This window comes from Piliocolobus tephrosceles, chromosome 16 (assembly GCF_002776525.5).
Source record: "Piliocolobus tephrosceles isolate RC106 chromosome 16, ASM277652v3, whole genome shotgun sequence".
Classification (NCBI taxonomy): domain Eukaryota; kingdom Metazoa; phylum Chordata; class Mammalia; order Primates; family Cercopithecidae; genus Piliocolobus; species Piliocolobus tephrosceles.
This window is the reverse complement of record NC_045449.1, coordinates 869512-885903: the sequence shown is the minus strand read 5'-3', so window position 1 is coordinate 885903 and position 16392 is coordinate 869512. Positions and strand designations below refer to the sequence as shown.

The 16392-nt window shown below is 54.9% G+C and overlaps 1 protein-coding gene and 1 long non-coding RNA gene across 4 annotated transcripts in view; one reads left to right on the top strand and one right to left on the bottom strand.

Moving 5' to 3' along the window:
* Positions 1-16392, top strand: part of ABR (ABR activator of RhoGEF and GTPase) — a 244973-nt gene that overhangs the window by 145337 nt on the left and 83244 nt on the right. For all 3 annotated transcript variants that reach the window (XM_026448359.1, XM_026448360.1, XM_026448361.1), the window contains 2 exons: positions 4650-4748; positions 13401-13586. In XM_026448359.1, coding sequence (XP_026304144.1) covers positions 4650-4748; positions 13401-13586 — 285 coding nt within the window. The remainder of the gene's footprint in view (positions 1-4649; positions 4749-13400; positions 13587-16392) is intronic.
* On the bottom strand, positions 9287-15190 carry LOC111527152. Its single transcript, XR_002726580.3, has 3 exons — positions 15176-15190; positions 13451-14297; positions 9287-10352 (listed from the first exon to the last, which is right to left on the bottom strand). It is a non-coding gene; the product is annotated as an uncharacterized LOC111527152 (long non-coding RNA).

Here is a 16392-nt window from a genome sequence, read left to right as displayed (position 1 = left end):
TACTGTAAAGAACAGTATAGAGTAAAGAATAGTGCAGGTGGTGGTATGTGAGTATGGCAAAATTTTAAGGCTGGGATATGAACAACCAAAATTTCAAAACACTGCCTCTGCCCCATGGCACCTGCCTAAGACTTCAGAGAGCAACAGGGAGCCCAGAATACGGGAATCCACCCTTCAGGAGAGAGGAGCCTCTGGAATTTGGTCTTTGTCCCCCAGCAGTTGACCCTGTCTTCTCTGTTCTAAATTCTGCCAAGGAAGCAGCTGAAAGAGACTTCCTCAGTGCCTAGCACTGGGAGAGGAGAGGATCTCTCGATGTCTCTGCACTGCCTCAGCTGTCCTGAGCCTGAGATGGGCCAGTTGTCCTGAGGTTGATGCTTGGTGTCGGTATAAGCCCCAGGCACGGCCATTCCCCACGCCCAGGCCCAGTGGCATCTACTCTGAGCAGATCCTGCGGGGTCCTCCTGGCAGCCAGCTGTGGCCTGTGGACTGAATTCTGCCATCTGTGAAGCCTCAGACCCTTGCACCCTTGCTGTATGCCCTATAGCCTTGAGTCACAGCCAGAGAGCCAGGCCTGCTTGTTGTCTTGGAGGTCAGTGATCCTGGAGAGATTGTGTCTTTGCTTGTCCTGGAACCAGATGTTTGGAGGCTTTATTTAGCTTTTAAACTCTGTGGAAGGCCAGGCCTGAGCTGGCCACACCTTATCTCTAGACACTGTCCCTCCCAGAGTGACCTGACGTCTTTGGTTTGGCGGCTTCGAGCTGCCACACGGTCAGCCTAGCAGACTGTGCAGGTGCAGGATGCTGAGGATAAACGAACCCACCAAGGCTGCAGTTCATAAGTTCTGGCTGAGAGGAAGTGAGGACAGGTAGCTTCCCAGTGCTGGAGACTGGCAGGCAGCGTGGCAGAGGCTGTGGGACCTGAAACTCGTTAGAGAGCCCACTCTGGAGCATTCTGGGCACGTGGGCACCTCTGAAGGGCTCCCTGAGGGGGAGGCGATCTCCTTCACCTTCGTGTTCCCGGTGCCTGGCTCCCAGTGGGAATGGGTGAGTGAGTGGTGAGCCTGGGCTTCGAGGAGACAACAGTCGCCCCACAAAGACTGAAGAAACGATGGTGAATTTCCTCATGGCTCTAAACTGGGAATTGTGGAGTGTGAGTAAAGCTGGAAAAGATGGGAATGGAAAAGGCCTTTCTTTGGTGGTGACTGAACAACGGGTCTCCTATTAGCCAAGTGCGCCGAGAGGCTAATTTCCCATCCGAGAGCTCTCCGGTGCCTTTGCTCCCATCCCAGCCAAAACTGCGGTGTGAGCAGGGCCCAGAGCGGGGGCTCTTGGGGCTGACTCTTTATTTATTGCCTTTTGAGGGAGGGTCTTCTGAGCTGTCTTCCCATCAGAACCAGCCTTTCAAGATTGGACTGTGAATGGAAGTCTTGAGGGGAGGATCTAGCAGAAATGGGCGATTACAGGGCTCTGGGGTCTATGCTCATGCTGGTGGTGGGGGGGAGGGTGAAGCTTATTTGTGGATGGGGCTGCAAATCCCTTTCTTCCCCCCATCCGAGTCCAAACAGCTCTCCAGTTAAAGCTCACAATGTATCCAGGTGACTTCCTCTACAGGGCATTTGCTAAACCCTCAGGGCAGATCCTGAGGCAGGGAACAGAGGGGTGCTAGCCCCCCGCACCGGGGATGAGTCCCCATGTATCAAGGCTGGGAAGCAGCAGGAAGACCCCCGAGGGTCTGACCTGGAGGGGCTGGGGCTGGGGGCTGTTCCAGGCTCTGATCTTGTCCCCCAGGGGTACGTGTGCTGCAGGCTCTGCAGGCCTCTGACAGTCCCGACTCTCTCTGTGCCTCAGGAAGTTGATAACACCTGCCAGGTTTTGAGACTCTGGTGAGTGCTAAGCCCAGTTCCTGGTAGTTGTGAAGCCACCAATAAGTAACTATTGCGCTTTCCTAAAGCTTGGAGTCTGTATTGCTTTTCTAATGCTTCTGAAACAAATCGCCACAAACTTAAGGGCTTAAAACAACACAAATTTATTCTCTTATACAGAAATCTAAAAAGGATCTCTGCCCGACACCGTGGCCCATGCCTGTGATCCCAGCACTTTGGGAGGCCGAGGCGGGCGGATCACCTGAGGTCAGGAGTTTGAGATCAGCCTGGCCAATATGGTGAAACCCCATTTCTACTAAAAATACAAAAATTAGTGGGAGTGACGGTGGGTGCCTGTAATCCCAGCTACTTGGGAGGCTGAGGCAGGAGAATCGCTTGAACTTGGGAGGCAGAGGTTGCAGTGAACCGAGATCATGCCATTGCACTCTGGCCTGGGTGACAGAGCGCGACTTTGTCTCAATATATAAATACTTAAATAAATAATTAAAAAGGATCTCCAGGGCTGCGTTGCTTCTGGGAGCTCTAGGGCAAGCTTGTCCAGCCTGTGGCCACGCGGCCCAGGACTGCTTTGAGTGTGGCCTGACACAAATTTGTAAACTCTTAAAACCTGTTATTTTCTTTTAGTTCATCAGCGGTCGTTAGTGTTACTGTATTTTTTGTGTGGCCCGAGACGATTCTTCTTCTTCCATTGTGGCTCAGGGGAACCAAAAGATCGGATGCCCCTGTTCTAGGGGATTGAATTCATTTTGTTGCCGTTTCCAGCTTCCAAAGGCTCCCTGCATTCCTTAGCTTGTGGCCCCATCCTCTGTCTTCAAACCTACCAGTGTAGCATCTTCCAAGCAGTCCCTCACCGCCACCCTGTCTCTGACTCACTCACTCCTCTTCTGTGGCCATGTTGCCTCGGGGAAAGATGACATTTTAGGCAGCAGGTAAAGAAAGAACTGAAAGCTAGAGACCTTTGAAGATGAGGAAGCTGGTTCTCCTGCATGTGGGAAGACCGAGCGATCTCCTGGCTGTGGGAACGACTGGAAGGGTAGGGACGGGCCCCTGGGCCCCTGCAGGTGTCTCATAAAGGATATGGTGGGCCTCATGTCCCAGTCTAGGGCCGAATCTTTGCTTGTTTGTTTTTCAAATGTCTTTCCCACTAGATTCTAAGCCACGTGAGAACAGGGGCCGCTGTCCGTTTCCCATGGTGTCTATAGGGCCTGGTGGACATTCAGTAAATATTTATTGAATGAATAAATAAATGGACACATAGCCTAATGGATTTCCTAAGTACTCACATTTTGCAGTATTCATACTCGGTCCTTGGCAAGCCTCGGGCAAGGTGGCACTCTTAGAAGGTGAATCCAGCTCTGGGACGTGGGACAGGTAGGAGGAGAGAGGAAAAGAGTGAGGAAAAGTCGATTTGGAGAACCCAAGTGACAGAGTGAGATGCAGGGGGCCTCAACCACAGGAGAGGGGAGGGGTGGCACAGAGGGAACGGGAGGCAACAGATGAGCTGGGAAGCGTGGAAGGGCTTGGGGGAGATGAACAGCAAGCCTGGAAGGGCTTGGGGGCTCAGTGTGGCAGAGGGAAAGGAGAGAGAAGGAAGAGGGGCCCAGGGATGACTCTTAGGGGTCCTGGCTGAGAAGAATTACCATGTATGTTTTTTCACTGAGGAGAACTTTGGGGGTACTTTCTCTGTGCCAGGCGCTGTGCTAGTTGGTGGACGTCCAATGCTCAGTGGCATGTGACCTCCACGCTAAGGAGCAGCAGTTCTGGAGGGAGGAGGAGGCCACTTTGGGTCTGTTCCCGGCACAGTGAGGTGACCAGGGAGTGCTGTGGCGAGTGTGCGGGGTGGGGCAGGGTAAGGCTGAGAGGCTGACAGCCGGCCTGCTGATGTGGGATTGAACCTCAGGGACAAGAGGATAAGGACAGAAGTGTAGCTGGGAGGCCTCAAGGCTGGGGCCCTTCCATTCGGTTCTCTCCACCCACACTTCTCTTGGTTTATCTGTCACTTCCTCTGGGACCCCTCTCTACCCCCCAGACTTAGATTCTAGCCCCTGCTGTGCCCTCCCTTGTGACCGTGCCCTGCCTCAGTCACGATTCTGATTTTCCCTCCTGAACGTCCTTGTCCCTGCACCGCACATGAAACTGCCCAGCAGATCCGGGGCAGGTCCTTGTGTCTTGCTCACCGTGAGAAGGTTGACTTGGTTGACAGGTGGATGAATCGATGAATATCAAATGGGGAAATGTGGAAAATAGATTGAGCAAAGCAAAACAAGATGTTACAGGAGGAATATGGGTGATTGTTTTTCCTTTTGTATTTCTGCATTTTTTTTTTTATCATAGTATCTGACTTTTATCTCCTATGAAAGTGTCACTTAAGGGGAAAGGGACAAGGGTGGCTGGGCGCGGTGGCTCACGCCTGTAACCCCAGCACTTTGGGAGGCTGAGGTGGGTGGATCACCTGAGATCAGGAGTTCTAGACCAGCCTGGCCAACATGGTGAAACCCCGTCTCTACTAAAAATACAAAATTTATCTGGGCATGGTGGTGGCGCCTGGAGTCCCAGCTACTCAGGAGGCTGAGGCAGGAGAATCGCTTGAACCTGGGAGGCAGAGGTTGCAGTGAGCCAATATTGTGCCACTGCACTCCAGCCTGGGTGACAGAGCGAGAGTCCGTCTCAAAAAAAAAAAAAAGAGGGAAAAGGGTAGGGAAACAGTCCACTCAGGATTTTGGCCTCCTTGCTCATGGGCTGTTGGCTGTGCTTTGCTTTTGTGCAGGTGGAAGCAGGGAAAGGCCTGGAGATGAGGAAGCTGGTTCTCTCGGGGTTCTTGGCCAGCGAAGAGATCTACATTAACCAGCTGGAAGCCCTGTTGCTGGTGAGTACAGTCCCTGCTCTGGGGCCTTCTGTTCCCCCGCGTGTCGGATGATGTCATGCTCTGAAGCAGCTTTTGGAGTTGGAGAGGAAAGGGGACCTGTGCCCGTCCCTCCCTGTGGACAGAGTGCAGCTGCTCTGCTTCTAGCTGGTTATCAGGCAGCCCAGGTCATTGCCAGAAAGGGTCCTGCCTCTCAGCTCCAGCTCTCAAAAGGCAGGAGAAGCAGCACACCCAGGTTAGGGGTGGCAAACACACCTGTCATCCACCACCGTGGCATAGGGCATCGCTAACCCCTAGGGCATCGCTAACCCATCATGGTGCTCTGCCCAGGCGGGGGCCAAGTGCCTCCTCCACACTGTGCTCTGGACAGTCACTCCCAGTCATTCCAGTTAAGAAGTCTATGGCATCTCGGGTCCAAGTCCTTCTACCTCCCTGGGTGAGGGAACCGTTAACACCATCCTGAGGCTGCGTGTCAGGAAATATGAGGTGGCAGGCTGTGTGTTTTTTTTTTTTTTGAGACAGAGTTTTGCTCTTGTCACCCAGGCTGGAGTGCAGTGGCGCAATCTCGGCTCACTGCAACCTCTGTCTCCTGGGTTCAAGTGATTCTCCTGCCTCAGCCTCCCTGGTGGCCGGAATTGCAGGTGCGTGCCACCACGCCCGACTGCTTTTTGTATTTAGTAGAGACGGGATTTCAACACGTTGGCCAGGCTGGTCTCAAACTCCTGACCTCAGGTGATCCGCCTGCCTCAGCCTCCCAAAGTGCTGGGATGACAGGCGTGAGCCCCCGCGCCCCGCCTGTCTGTGTTCTTTTGAGAAGCAGCACAGCTCTGAGGCCTCAGGCCAAGCTCAGCCCTCGGTAACATGCCTCAGTTTCCCTCCCGGAGGAAGGCGTTGTTGTGAGAATCCGATTGGGAGGGGAATATGAAAATGTTTACGGAAGATAAAAGTATTACACAGACGTGAGGTGGTTTTGCCTTGGAAGAAAGTGCTCCTTAGATGCGTCTGGATATTATGCGGAGGGATCGTGGCGTGTCACGTTCTTTCCTCTGGGTATTTTGCAGCCTGAGACATAAGGTAATTGTCAGAGAAGGGAGACTCAGAAGTGTGGATCTGTGGAAGCTCATTCTTAACAAGAATTCTAAGATACACATTTAAGTACTTGCCATGACGTGAGGTGCTGTCACATGTCAACCCTGAGATGCTGTCAGTGTCCCAGGGGACTTGACATTTATATTACCCAGGAATGACTGTGTGAATGTGCAGATGCAGGCCGGGTGTGGTGGCTCAATGCCTGTAATCCCAGCACTTTGGGAGCCCAAGATGTGCAGATCTCTGGAGGACGGGAGTTCGAGACCAGCCTGGCCGATGTGGTGAAACCTTGTCTCTACTAGAAATACAGAAAAAGAGCCAGGCATGGTGGCGCATACCTGTAATTCCAGTTACTCAGGAGGCTGAGGCATGAGAATCGCTTGAACCTGGGGGCGAAGGTCATAGTGAGCTAAAAGCGCACCATTGTACTCCAGACTGGACAGCGGGAGTGAAACCCTGTCTCAAGAAAGGCCGGGCACAGTCACTCACACCTCTAATCCCAGCACTTTGGCAGGCTGAGGTGCGTGGATCGTCTGAGGTCAGGAGTTCGAGACCAACCTGGCCAACATGATGAAGCCCCATCTCTACTAAAAATACAAAAAATTAGCCAGGTGCGGTGGTGGGCGCCTGTAATCCCAGCTACTCAGGGAGGCTGAGGCAGGAGAATCGCTTAAACCCAGGAGGCGGAGGTTGCAATGAGCCAAGATCACGCCACTGCACTCCAGTTTGGGCAACAAGAGTGAAACTCTGTCTCCAAAAAAGAAAAAGAAAATAAAAGAAAAAAGGAATGTGCAGCTGCTTTGCCACACGCCAGCCTGAGTGTGTCCCATCTCTCCTGGAGTTTATCTCTATGCACGGAGCTGTTTTCCAAGTGAGGCGCAGTGTGACAGGTAGCTGAGGGTCCTGGTCTGGGGCCAGAGTTGGGGCAAGACCCGGCACTGCCATGAATAGCAGGCGTATTGCACCGTTTCTCAGACTGGGCCTCTCAGCCCATCAGTGCATTGTGAAATCATTACAGTGGGTTGTGAAACCAGTACAGTGGGTTGAACCAGCATTTTTAAACCAATGAAAACACACCAGCATGCATCATACACAGGAAAGATAAGTGAGGGAACTTTCGGTTTGTTGTCTATGTGTCTGTGACTATATATGTAATTGCTGGGCCCATGGTGTCTTGTACCTGTCGTGGGTTTGAAAACTGCTGGCTTTGGCCAGGCACGGTGGCTCACGCCTGTCATCCCAGCACTTTGGGAGGCCGAGGTGGGCGGATCACGAGGTCAGGAGATCGAGACCATCCTGGCTAACAAGATGAAACCCCGTCTCTACTAAAGATACAAAAAATTAGCCGGGTGTGGTGGCGGGCACCTGTAGTCCCAGCTACTTGGGAGGCTGAGGCAGGAGAGTGGCAGGAACCCGGGAGGCGGAGCTTGCAGTGAGCCAAGATTGCGCCACTGCACTCCAGCCTGGGGACAGAGCGAGACTTCGTCTCCAAAAACAAAAGAAAACTGCTGTCTTTGGGTGAGCTATACATAAATTCCCTGAGCCTCCGTTTCTGGATCTGAAGATGAGAGTGATGCCATTTTTTCTCTTTCCACGGGGTTGAGAAGATCAGGTGGTCCTTTCAGGACCCTGTACAGTGTTGAGTACTTAAGACACTCAAATGTTAGTGGAAGAAAGGAGGACAGGCAAAGGGACAACCGTCAGACACTCGTGAAACACGTCTTCTAAGCCATGAATTGCTGTACCAAAAAGGAACCTAGTTGCCCTGACTAACAGGATGTATATTTGAAGGAGTTCGGACAAAGGATCCAGACTGCCTGGCCGTACTGGCTCCAGGCTTTCAGCAGGTGACTGAGCCTTCGTGCCTCAGTTTTTCCATCTGCAAACAGGGTATATGGATAGTATGCTTTTCCTGGGGTCGTTGTGAGGATTAAAGGAATTTATACACAGAGTTATTACTTTTTTTGAGACGGAGTCTTGCTCTGTTACCCAGGCTGGAGTGCAGTGGCCGGATCTCAGCTCACTGCAAGCTCCGCCTCCCGGGTTTACGCCATTCTCCTGCCTCAGCCTCCCGAGTAGCTGGGACTACAGGCGCCCGCCACCTCGCCCAGCTAGTTTTTTCTGTTTTTTAGTGGAGACGGGGTTTCACCGTGTTAGCCAGGATGGTCTCGATCTCCTGACCTCGTGATCCACCTGTCTCGGCCTCCCAAGTGCTGGGATTACAGGCTTGAGCCACCGCACCTGGCCTACACAGAGTTATTATTACTTTTTTGAGACGGAGTCTTGCTCTGTTGCCCAGGCTGGAGTGCAGTGGCACAGTCTTGGTTTACTATGACCTCCACCTCTTTGGTTCGAGAGATTTCCTGCCTCGGCCTCCCAAGTAGCTGGGATTACAGGCGCCTACCCCCACACCCAGCTAATTTTTGTATTTTTAGTAGAGATGGGGTTTCACCATGTTGGCCAGGCTGGTCTTGAACTCCTGACTTCTTGTGATCCGCCCGCCTCAGGCTCCCAAAGTGCTGAGATTACAGGTGTAAGCCACCGTGTCCAGCACATAAAGCTCTTAGAACATAGCCTGAGTGTTCGTTGATACTGTTAATTTCTCCAGTGCCAGGAGAGGAAACAGGTTAGGGCTTACTGGTTTCTGCCACAACACACTTTTTCCCCGAAGGAGGGAGTGGTGCCCGTCCACATCAGACACGAAGCCCTTAGATCCCACCTGCCACCTGCGAGCCTCTTCCTCTGGGCCACGACCGAGAGCCCTTCCTTCCCTGCCCTGTTTTTCTAACAGCTCATGCCCCAAAGGCAGAATCTGTGGGGTAGGGACCCCCTTCCTGATGTGCCCGGGGCAGGTCCCCCGCTTCTCCAGCTCTCTCCTCCTGAGCCCCTGCTTGGCTCTTTCTTGAGCAGGGGCCAGAGGGAGCGACGGAGGAACTTGCTGGGAGGCCAGGTCTGTGGCAGGAGGGCTCAGGAAGGAGGAATGGGACCCTCCACAGCCACAGCCTCAGAAGAAAACCTCAGAGCGAAAGAATCACACCCTCCCTCCTCTCCTCCCTGAGCTGGGAACCCCCGCCTCTCCCCACCCCTCAGCAAGGAGGAAGCTAAACCCGCTCTTCGGGGCGGCCCCACAAAGGAGCCAGCTCCACGCAGAAGAACATTCATTCCCTCCATGCTCGCTTTCCCACTCCTGACCCCGTTCCCACCGCGCTGCCCTGGCCTGTTTGCTTTCAGCAGAACGCTTCCTGATAGTCAGAGGGCCGGGTGTGTGTACCTAAAACCGTGTGCACACACAGGGCAGACGAGCCTCCGCACAGAAGCCTCCGTCCTGGCCTCTGGGTTGCTGGTGGGGATCATCTTCTGGGGCCCTCCTGCTTCCTGGTGGGCTCCGATTACAGGGAAAGCCTGGGAGCCTGGGCCGAGGCAGGGGGTGAAGGAAAAAAGACGAAGCCAAATGCATTGAAATTCTGGATCTCCTTGATGCTGGGAACTGAGCTTGGGAACTGTCTTGCTATGCCAGGGCCACAGGGTGAGGCCACTCCCCACAGCCCCTCCCACCGCTGGCCACGATGGGCCCTCCTGGGGCGGACTGTCCTTGTGGCCGTGCGTTTTGGCTCATAGCCAGGCTGTATCGCAGCCTCTTTATCTATGAAACAGGTGAATGACGCCTTCCTCCCTGGGCTCCAGTGACGAGTAACTAGGGTGGCATGGCAGCAAGCATGCCAGGCCTTCTGGGGCAGGAGGTGGAGGAAGTGGGTACATTTCTTTCCCCTATTTCGAAAGGCCAGTCGCTGTGGGACCGCGGACAAACGGCTGTGTGAAGTCCCACTGGCAAGTGAGAACCGGCCCGGGCCCGTCTTCCTGAGAAGCAGCTGGGCTGGGAGCCAGGGTGGAGGTCACGCGGGGTCCTGTCCGAGAACTCTCATGGTGAAATGCAGAGCCGGGGCCTGCCCTTGCCTCTGCAGCAGGACTGGGGAGGAGGGGGTGCCTGAGTGGTGTGCTAGCACTTTGGCAGAACGGCTGTGCCGTGCCAAAGCTCAGTGTGGGTCACCGTGCCTTTCAGTCCACCCTCCTGCCCCGAGCCCATGTGTGGGACTTCACCAGAGAAAAATAACGGCCTCAAGGGTCCTGGCCAGCAAAGGACACACACGCAGCCCTGTCCCCTCCCACCAAGTGAAATCAGAAGTAAGAGCCAAGGTCCCCATCGTGTCATGAGAACCATCTGATGCCCCAAACACAGGCCCCGTCCTTGTGACTGGCTGTGGGTGAGCGTCCATTTCTTCCCCTTTTGCAGACAGGGTGGGAAGTTTAGAAGGAAGCAGAACCATTGTGTCTTGTCTTTGCGTGGGTGGCAGACGAGTGCGTCCTCGGCGGCTTCTGAGAAATCCTGTCTCCTTGGCCTTCCTGGGACTGTTGCCTTCCTGCTTCCCTGTTCCCTCCTCAATGGGGACTGCACCAAGGCAGGGACAAGAATTCATGGATTTGGGGACTTTGTGGCGACGTAGGCTCCTCTGTGGGGTCCTGTGTTGAGGTGAAAAGGATAAACTCTTAGGACTGTGTCAATCCTGAAACTCTATGTCCCTCATGGAGGGTGGGGAGTCCCCAAAGCTTTCAGCTCACCCACCTGCCTGAAGCTAGTTCCATGTCCCTCATGGAGGGTGGGGAGTCCCCAAAGCTTTCAGCTCACCCACCTGGACTTGGGAGGACACTCTTCCCTTGCTCCTGCCCCCCAGTGCCTTCTGTTCCCCTGTCTGGCATGCCTCCCTACCCCCCTACTCCTCTACCTGCTGAGCTCTCCAAGGCCCTGGTATGGCTTCCTCCTCCATGCAGCCCTCCAGGCTGCTCCACCACAACCTTGGAACTACGTGGTCGGTGTGCACAGTCAGTCGCATTGTGCATAGTCATTTCATCTGTGTTGGTCCATTTCACCCAACTGGATTATAAAGGTCTCAGCCCGAGGGCGGTGGCTCACACCCGTCATCCCAGCACTTCAAGAGGCCGAGGCAGGTGGATCACTTGAGGTCAGGAGTTCGAGACCAGGCTGACCAATATGGTGAAACCCCGTCTCTACTAAAACTACAAAAAATCACCGGGCATGATAACGCACGCCTGTGATCCCAGCTACTACTCGGGAGGCTGAGGTGGGATAATTGCTCGAACTTTGGGAGGCAGAGGTTGCAGTGAGCTGAGATTGCGCCACTGCACTTCAGCCTGGGTGACAGAGTGAGACTCTGTCTCAAAACAAAACAAAACAAAAATGCAGTCTGGGACCATGGTCATGTATACACTGACCGGAATGTCAGTAGGTAGCGCATGGCTGTATTATCCCAGTTTCACAAACGAGGCTGCTGGTGATAGGAAGCCCAGGGACCCTGAGTGATGTGCCCACAGCAGAGCTGAGACTCAAGCCCACGCTGCCTGGCCTGCACCAGGTTGAACCCCATGCATTTGCCTAGCAAGGACCGGATGCTGAGGGGCCACTGGTTCTAGCATGGCGACGGTCAGAAGGAGGGGCCTGCTCTGTCCTGCGTGGATTGTTGCATCTGGGCTTTTTAGAGCTCGGAGGATGAAGGAGCCAGAAGGCAGAGCACCATCTGGGTGTCTGAGTAGATGAGAATTCTTCCAGCGAATGTGAGTTGTGCCTCCATCAGAGTGAGGTGATGTGAATGAGTAGATGAGACGTCGTCAGAGTGAGGCGATGTGAGGCTGGAGTGAGGCTGGGCTGGGAGCTTACCGTGGTTGGCTGGAGCTGGTGATGGCTCCAGAGGGAGCTGGCGATGCCTTCGGTGTTCCCTTCAGTGCAGAATTTTCAGCAGTGGAGTCACCCATTGTCTGCTAGAATACTTCCTTGTCGGAAAGCTCACTACTTAATCCTATGGGGGACGGCTGTTGTGAGCCCAAATCTCACCCCCTAACTTTTCCCCACTGTTCCTGGGTCTGCAGAGCAACCCAGACTAAATCTAAGCCTCTTTTTTGTTTTCGGAGACAGAGTCTCGTTCTGTCGCCCAGGCTGGAGTGCAGTGGCGCAATCTCGGCTCACTGCAACCTCTGCCTCCTGAGTTTAACTGATTCTCCTGCCTCAGCCTCCCAAGTAGCTGGGATTACAGGTGGCTGCCACCACGCCCAGCTAATTTTTGTAGTTTTAGTAGAGATGGGGTTTCACCACGTTGGTCGGGCTGGTCTCGAACTCCTGGCCTCAGGTGATCCACCCGCATTGGCTCCCAAATTACTGGGATGACAGGCGTGAGCCACTGCGCCTCTTTTTTTGTTTTTGGAGACGGAGTCTCGCTCTGTTGCCCAGGCTGGAGCACAGTGGCCCGATCTTGGCTCACTGCAGCCTCCGCCTCCCAGGTTCAAGCAATTATCCTGCCTCAGCCTCCCGAGTAACTGGGACTACAGGGGCATATCACCACGCCTGGCTAATTTTTGTAGTTTTAGTAGAGACGGGGTTTTACCATGTTGGTCAGGCTCGCTTGTCTCGAACTCCTGGCCTCCCAAAGTGCTGGGATGACAGGTGTGAGCCACTGCGCCTGGCCAAGTCTAAGCCTCTTTCCACATGGCCTTCAGGTACATGAAGAACATCAACAGAATCCAACACAGCTGCTCCCCTCCTGGCCGCCCTGCCCTTCCCTGCCACGCCTTCCCTGTGCAGCAGGTTATCAGGCCCTGTCTCCTGCAATGGCCTTTGCAGTACAGCCTGGGCATCTTTTTTTTTTTTCTGATTATTCATATTTATTCATTATAGGTGATTTATAAGATGCAGAGGACCACACTGAGGAAATGCCTGCATGTCCCATTATCCCACAGTCCCGCCGCTGGGCTGGAAGGTGATGGCGTCAGCTCCCAGCCAGTGCTGGGGGTTGGTCTCTGTTGTCTGCCACCTCACCGTCTACACTGACAGGGCCTGGAGCATCTTGGTATAGACAGGCAGGCGTTGAGAAAGAGTCTGAGACTGGAGACCCCTGCCGTGCACCATGGGAAGGACCACCACAGTCGCTTAGCGTGTCTGCCCTGGGGGTGGGATGCAGTGGGAGACACGTGAACCCCCATTCCTCTGCCTATGCCAAGTGACTGGAACTTGGAATATCATTGAGGCCAAGACTGGTCTTGAGTCACTTCGGGTCCCTACCCTCTGAGTCCCAGAACCACGTTCTGTTTCTTGTAAGGAAACAGCTATGGGCTTGAGTTCCCAGTCAACCCTCCCTTCCACTGAAGTGTGACAAGGAACTTATGACTTGGGGCACAGGCTATTGTGGAAGAAAGACGTGGATCCTGTTAACCCAGTACAGGCCGCTGCTGAGCTCAGGTGCGTGGTAGGGGAGTGAGCCCCGGCACCACCCCTCGGGCCTGGGAGAGCTGCCGGGCCAGGTTCCTGCCGTTGATTGTGTGGCTTGTTGGGGCCTGTGGCAGTGGCTCCTTGATACAAAGCTCGTTTCAGTGCCCTGCCTTTGGCGGCCTTGTCTGGGCAGGACTTGGGCAGCGGGAAGCGCTAGTAATTAGTCCCGGGGCCTGCCGACACTCTGGTTTATTTACCCCGACGTCTGTTCTTTCTTCCTCTCTTTCTCCCAGCCCATGAAACCCCTGAAGGCCACCGCCACCACCTCCCAGCCCGTGCTCACCATCCAGCAGATCGAGACCATCTTCTACAAGATCCAGGACATCTACGAAATCCACAAGGAGTTCTACGACAACCTGTGCCCCAAGGTGCAACAGTGGGACAGCCAGGTCACCATGGGCCACCTCTTCCAGAAGCTGGTGAGTCCCCCAGTGATGGAGGGTCCTCACGCGGGGCCTCAGCAGAGCCGAGAGTGTTGAGGGAGAGGACGGGGCAGCCCTCTTGGACTCCTTGAAGGCCTGAGTCATCTCCGAGTTCTGGAGGAAAGCCTGGGCCTGTGTGTTATGGGGCACCCAGGGCCGGTGCCTTGACTCTAGGTCTCCCTGGTGCAGCCCTGGGAGCTTCTAGGGCAGGTGGAGAAGGGCTGAGTGGATAGATAACTTCTAGGGGTGGTGGAGACGGGCTGTGTGGATAGATAACTTCTAGGGGTGGTGGAGACAGGCTGTGTGGATAAATACTTCTAGGGCTGGTGGAGACGGGCTGTGTGGGTAGATATTTCTAGGGGTGGTGGAGACGGGCTGTGTGGACAGATACGTCTAGGGCTGGTGGAGACGGGCTGTGTGGATAGATACTTCTAGGGGTGGTGGAGACGGGCTGTGTGGATAGATACTTCTAGGGCTGGTGGAGACGGGCTGGGTGGATGGGTGCTTCTGTGGGAGCACCATCTCTGTCTCCGAGGGTGCTCTGTGTCTCTCCCGGAGGGTGCTCCGTGGAACGACCCCTGGAATGGAGGCTCCTTGCTGGGCTTCTAGTCTCCTGTCCCTTAGTGAACAGAGGGGCACCTGCCGGGTTGGGGGCACGAGGACTGCTCCCCTGAGACCTCAGGGATTCACTGCATCTCAGTGCTGCCTCTGTAAAAGGAAGCAGTTGGACCCATCAGCCAATGATCCTCTCCTGAGGTCCCAAGAGCGGGAAGCACTAAAGCCCAGGCCTGCCCAGCATTGCAGGGTTGGGAGTGGCAGGAGCGGTGGATTAACATGCGGATTTCGTGTTGGGAAATGCTCACGGAGTCTTCTGGTTCCCTGTGTTTCTGTGACACCCTCTCCCCCAGCTCTGCCCCATCTCTGGCTGTGTCCCCTGGAGGACCCCCAGGTCAGACCCATGGAGCCCCCTCCCCAGCTCTCCTACGTAATGTCTGACAGCCCAGCAGGCAAGAGGGAGACTGGAAGTCCAGGCTGCAGTTCTTCTCTGGGTGTGAGTGGCCGGAGGACCTTCTCCTCCCCACTGCCCTGTTCTCTGGGTGTGAGTGGCCGGACGCCTCCTCCTCCTCCCCTGCCCTGTTCGGCTGAATGGACAGGGCTCTGCCTTTCTCACACTGGAGAAGATTCTCCTGCTTGGACACTCCTAGGGCTTCCAGCCAAGTGTGTTCACAGCTGAGCTCCCTGTCTCTGAAGTTATCTGCTCCGCCTCCTGCCTTTATCTCCGTGAGGGCTTCAGACTCGTTCTTGCTGCACCCCTCCCCCCACCTGTCCTGTGGAGTCCACTTTTTGGCCATTGCCCACCGCTGCTTTTCCTTTTCTTGGCCACCTGTGGCCCTCACCTGGACAGCTGTGTGTCCTCCTTTGTGGCTCCTGGCTCCTGCTTCCAGGCCCACTCCCCTCCCACCCCCACCTCTCCTTAGAGGGGAGAGAGTCACTGAAACCCTGACAGCCCCTTCAGTGGCTCCCCACGGCCCTCGGATGAAGGCCAGGCTCCGAGGAATGGCTCGAGAGACCCTTTGCACACTGACCTGTGTCCAGCCCTGGCCTTGGCAGCTTCCTCCTCGCACCTCTGTGCTTCCTGACTCTGGACTTTCTGTTCTCAGTTCCCAGGGCAGGCGCTTTCTTAACTCTTCGTACTCGAGGCCCCACCTGCCTGAAATGTCCTTCCCCCTCTCCTCTGGCTTCCCCTGGTCAGCTCCCAGCTTAGGAGGGACCTCCTCCGAGAAGGCTTTCCAAGCCCGCAGATGCAGGCCTCGTGCCAGTCCCTGTAGCGAGCACTGGTGACTGCCTGACTCCCCCGAACCACAGCAAGCTCCAGGAGGACGGGCTGACTTTCATCTTTTGTTGAGATGGAGTCTCGCTGTGTCGCCCAGGCTGGAGTGCAGTGGTGCGATCTGGGCTCACTACAAGCTCCGTCTCCCGGGTTCACTCCATTCTCCTGCCTCAGCCTCCCAAGTCCTTGGGATGACAGGTACCTGCCACCACGCCTAGCTAATTTTTGTAGTTTTAGTAGAGACGGGGTTTCACCATGTTGGCCAGGCTGGTCTCGAACTCCTGACCTCAGGTGATCTACCCGCCTCGGGGCGTGAGCCACTGCGCCAGGCCTGCATTTTCTTTTTAGACCCCCAGAACCCAGTGGTCCCTCCGTGAATGAGTGAACGCACCGTGACTTTGACCATTGGGCCTGGGGAGAACGCGGAGGGGCATCGAAGGAGACGTCACAGAGCCTGAGGTTTCTGTCCTGAGAGCCCTGTTTCTCAGGCACAGCTTCTAGAGCCAGATCACAAAGTAGGCTTGAATCCCTGCTCTGCCAGATTAAACCTACACCTGGGCAACTTACCCAACCACTCTGCATCAGCTTCCTCATCTGTAAAAATGAGGATAGTGATAGCATTTCCCTCATTGGGTGATTTTGAGGAGTTAATTTCTGAAAAGTGCATGGGGCTGAGTGTGGTGGCTGATACCCGTAATCCCAGCGCTTTGGGAGGCTGAGGCTGGAGGATCACTTGAGGCTTAGCATTCAAGACCAGCCTGGGCAACATAGCAAGACCCTGTCTCTACAAAGAAATAGAATAGGCCTGACTGGGTACGGTGGCTCACGCCTGTAATCCCAGCATTTTGGGAGGCGAGGCGGGTGGATCATGAGGTCAGGAGTTCGAGACCAGCCTGGCCTACGTGGTGGAACCCCGTCTCTACTCAAAATACAAAAAAATTAGCCGGGCCTAGTGGCGGGCACCTGTAGTCC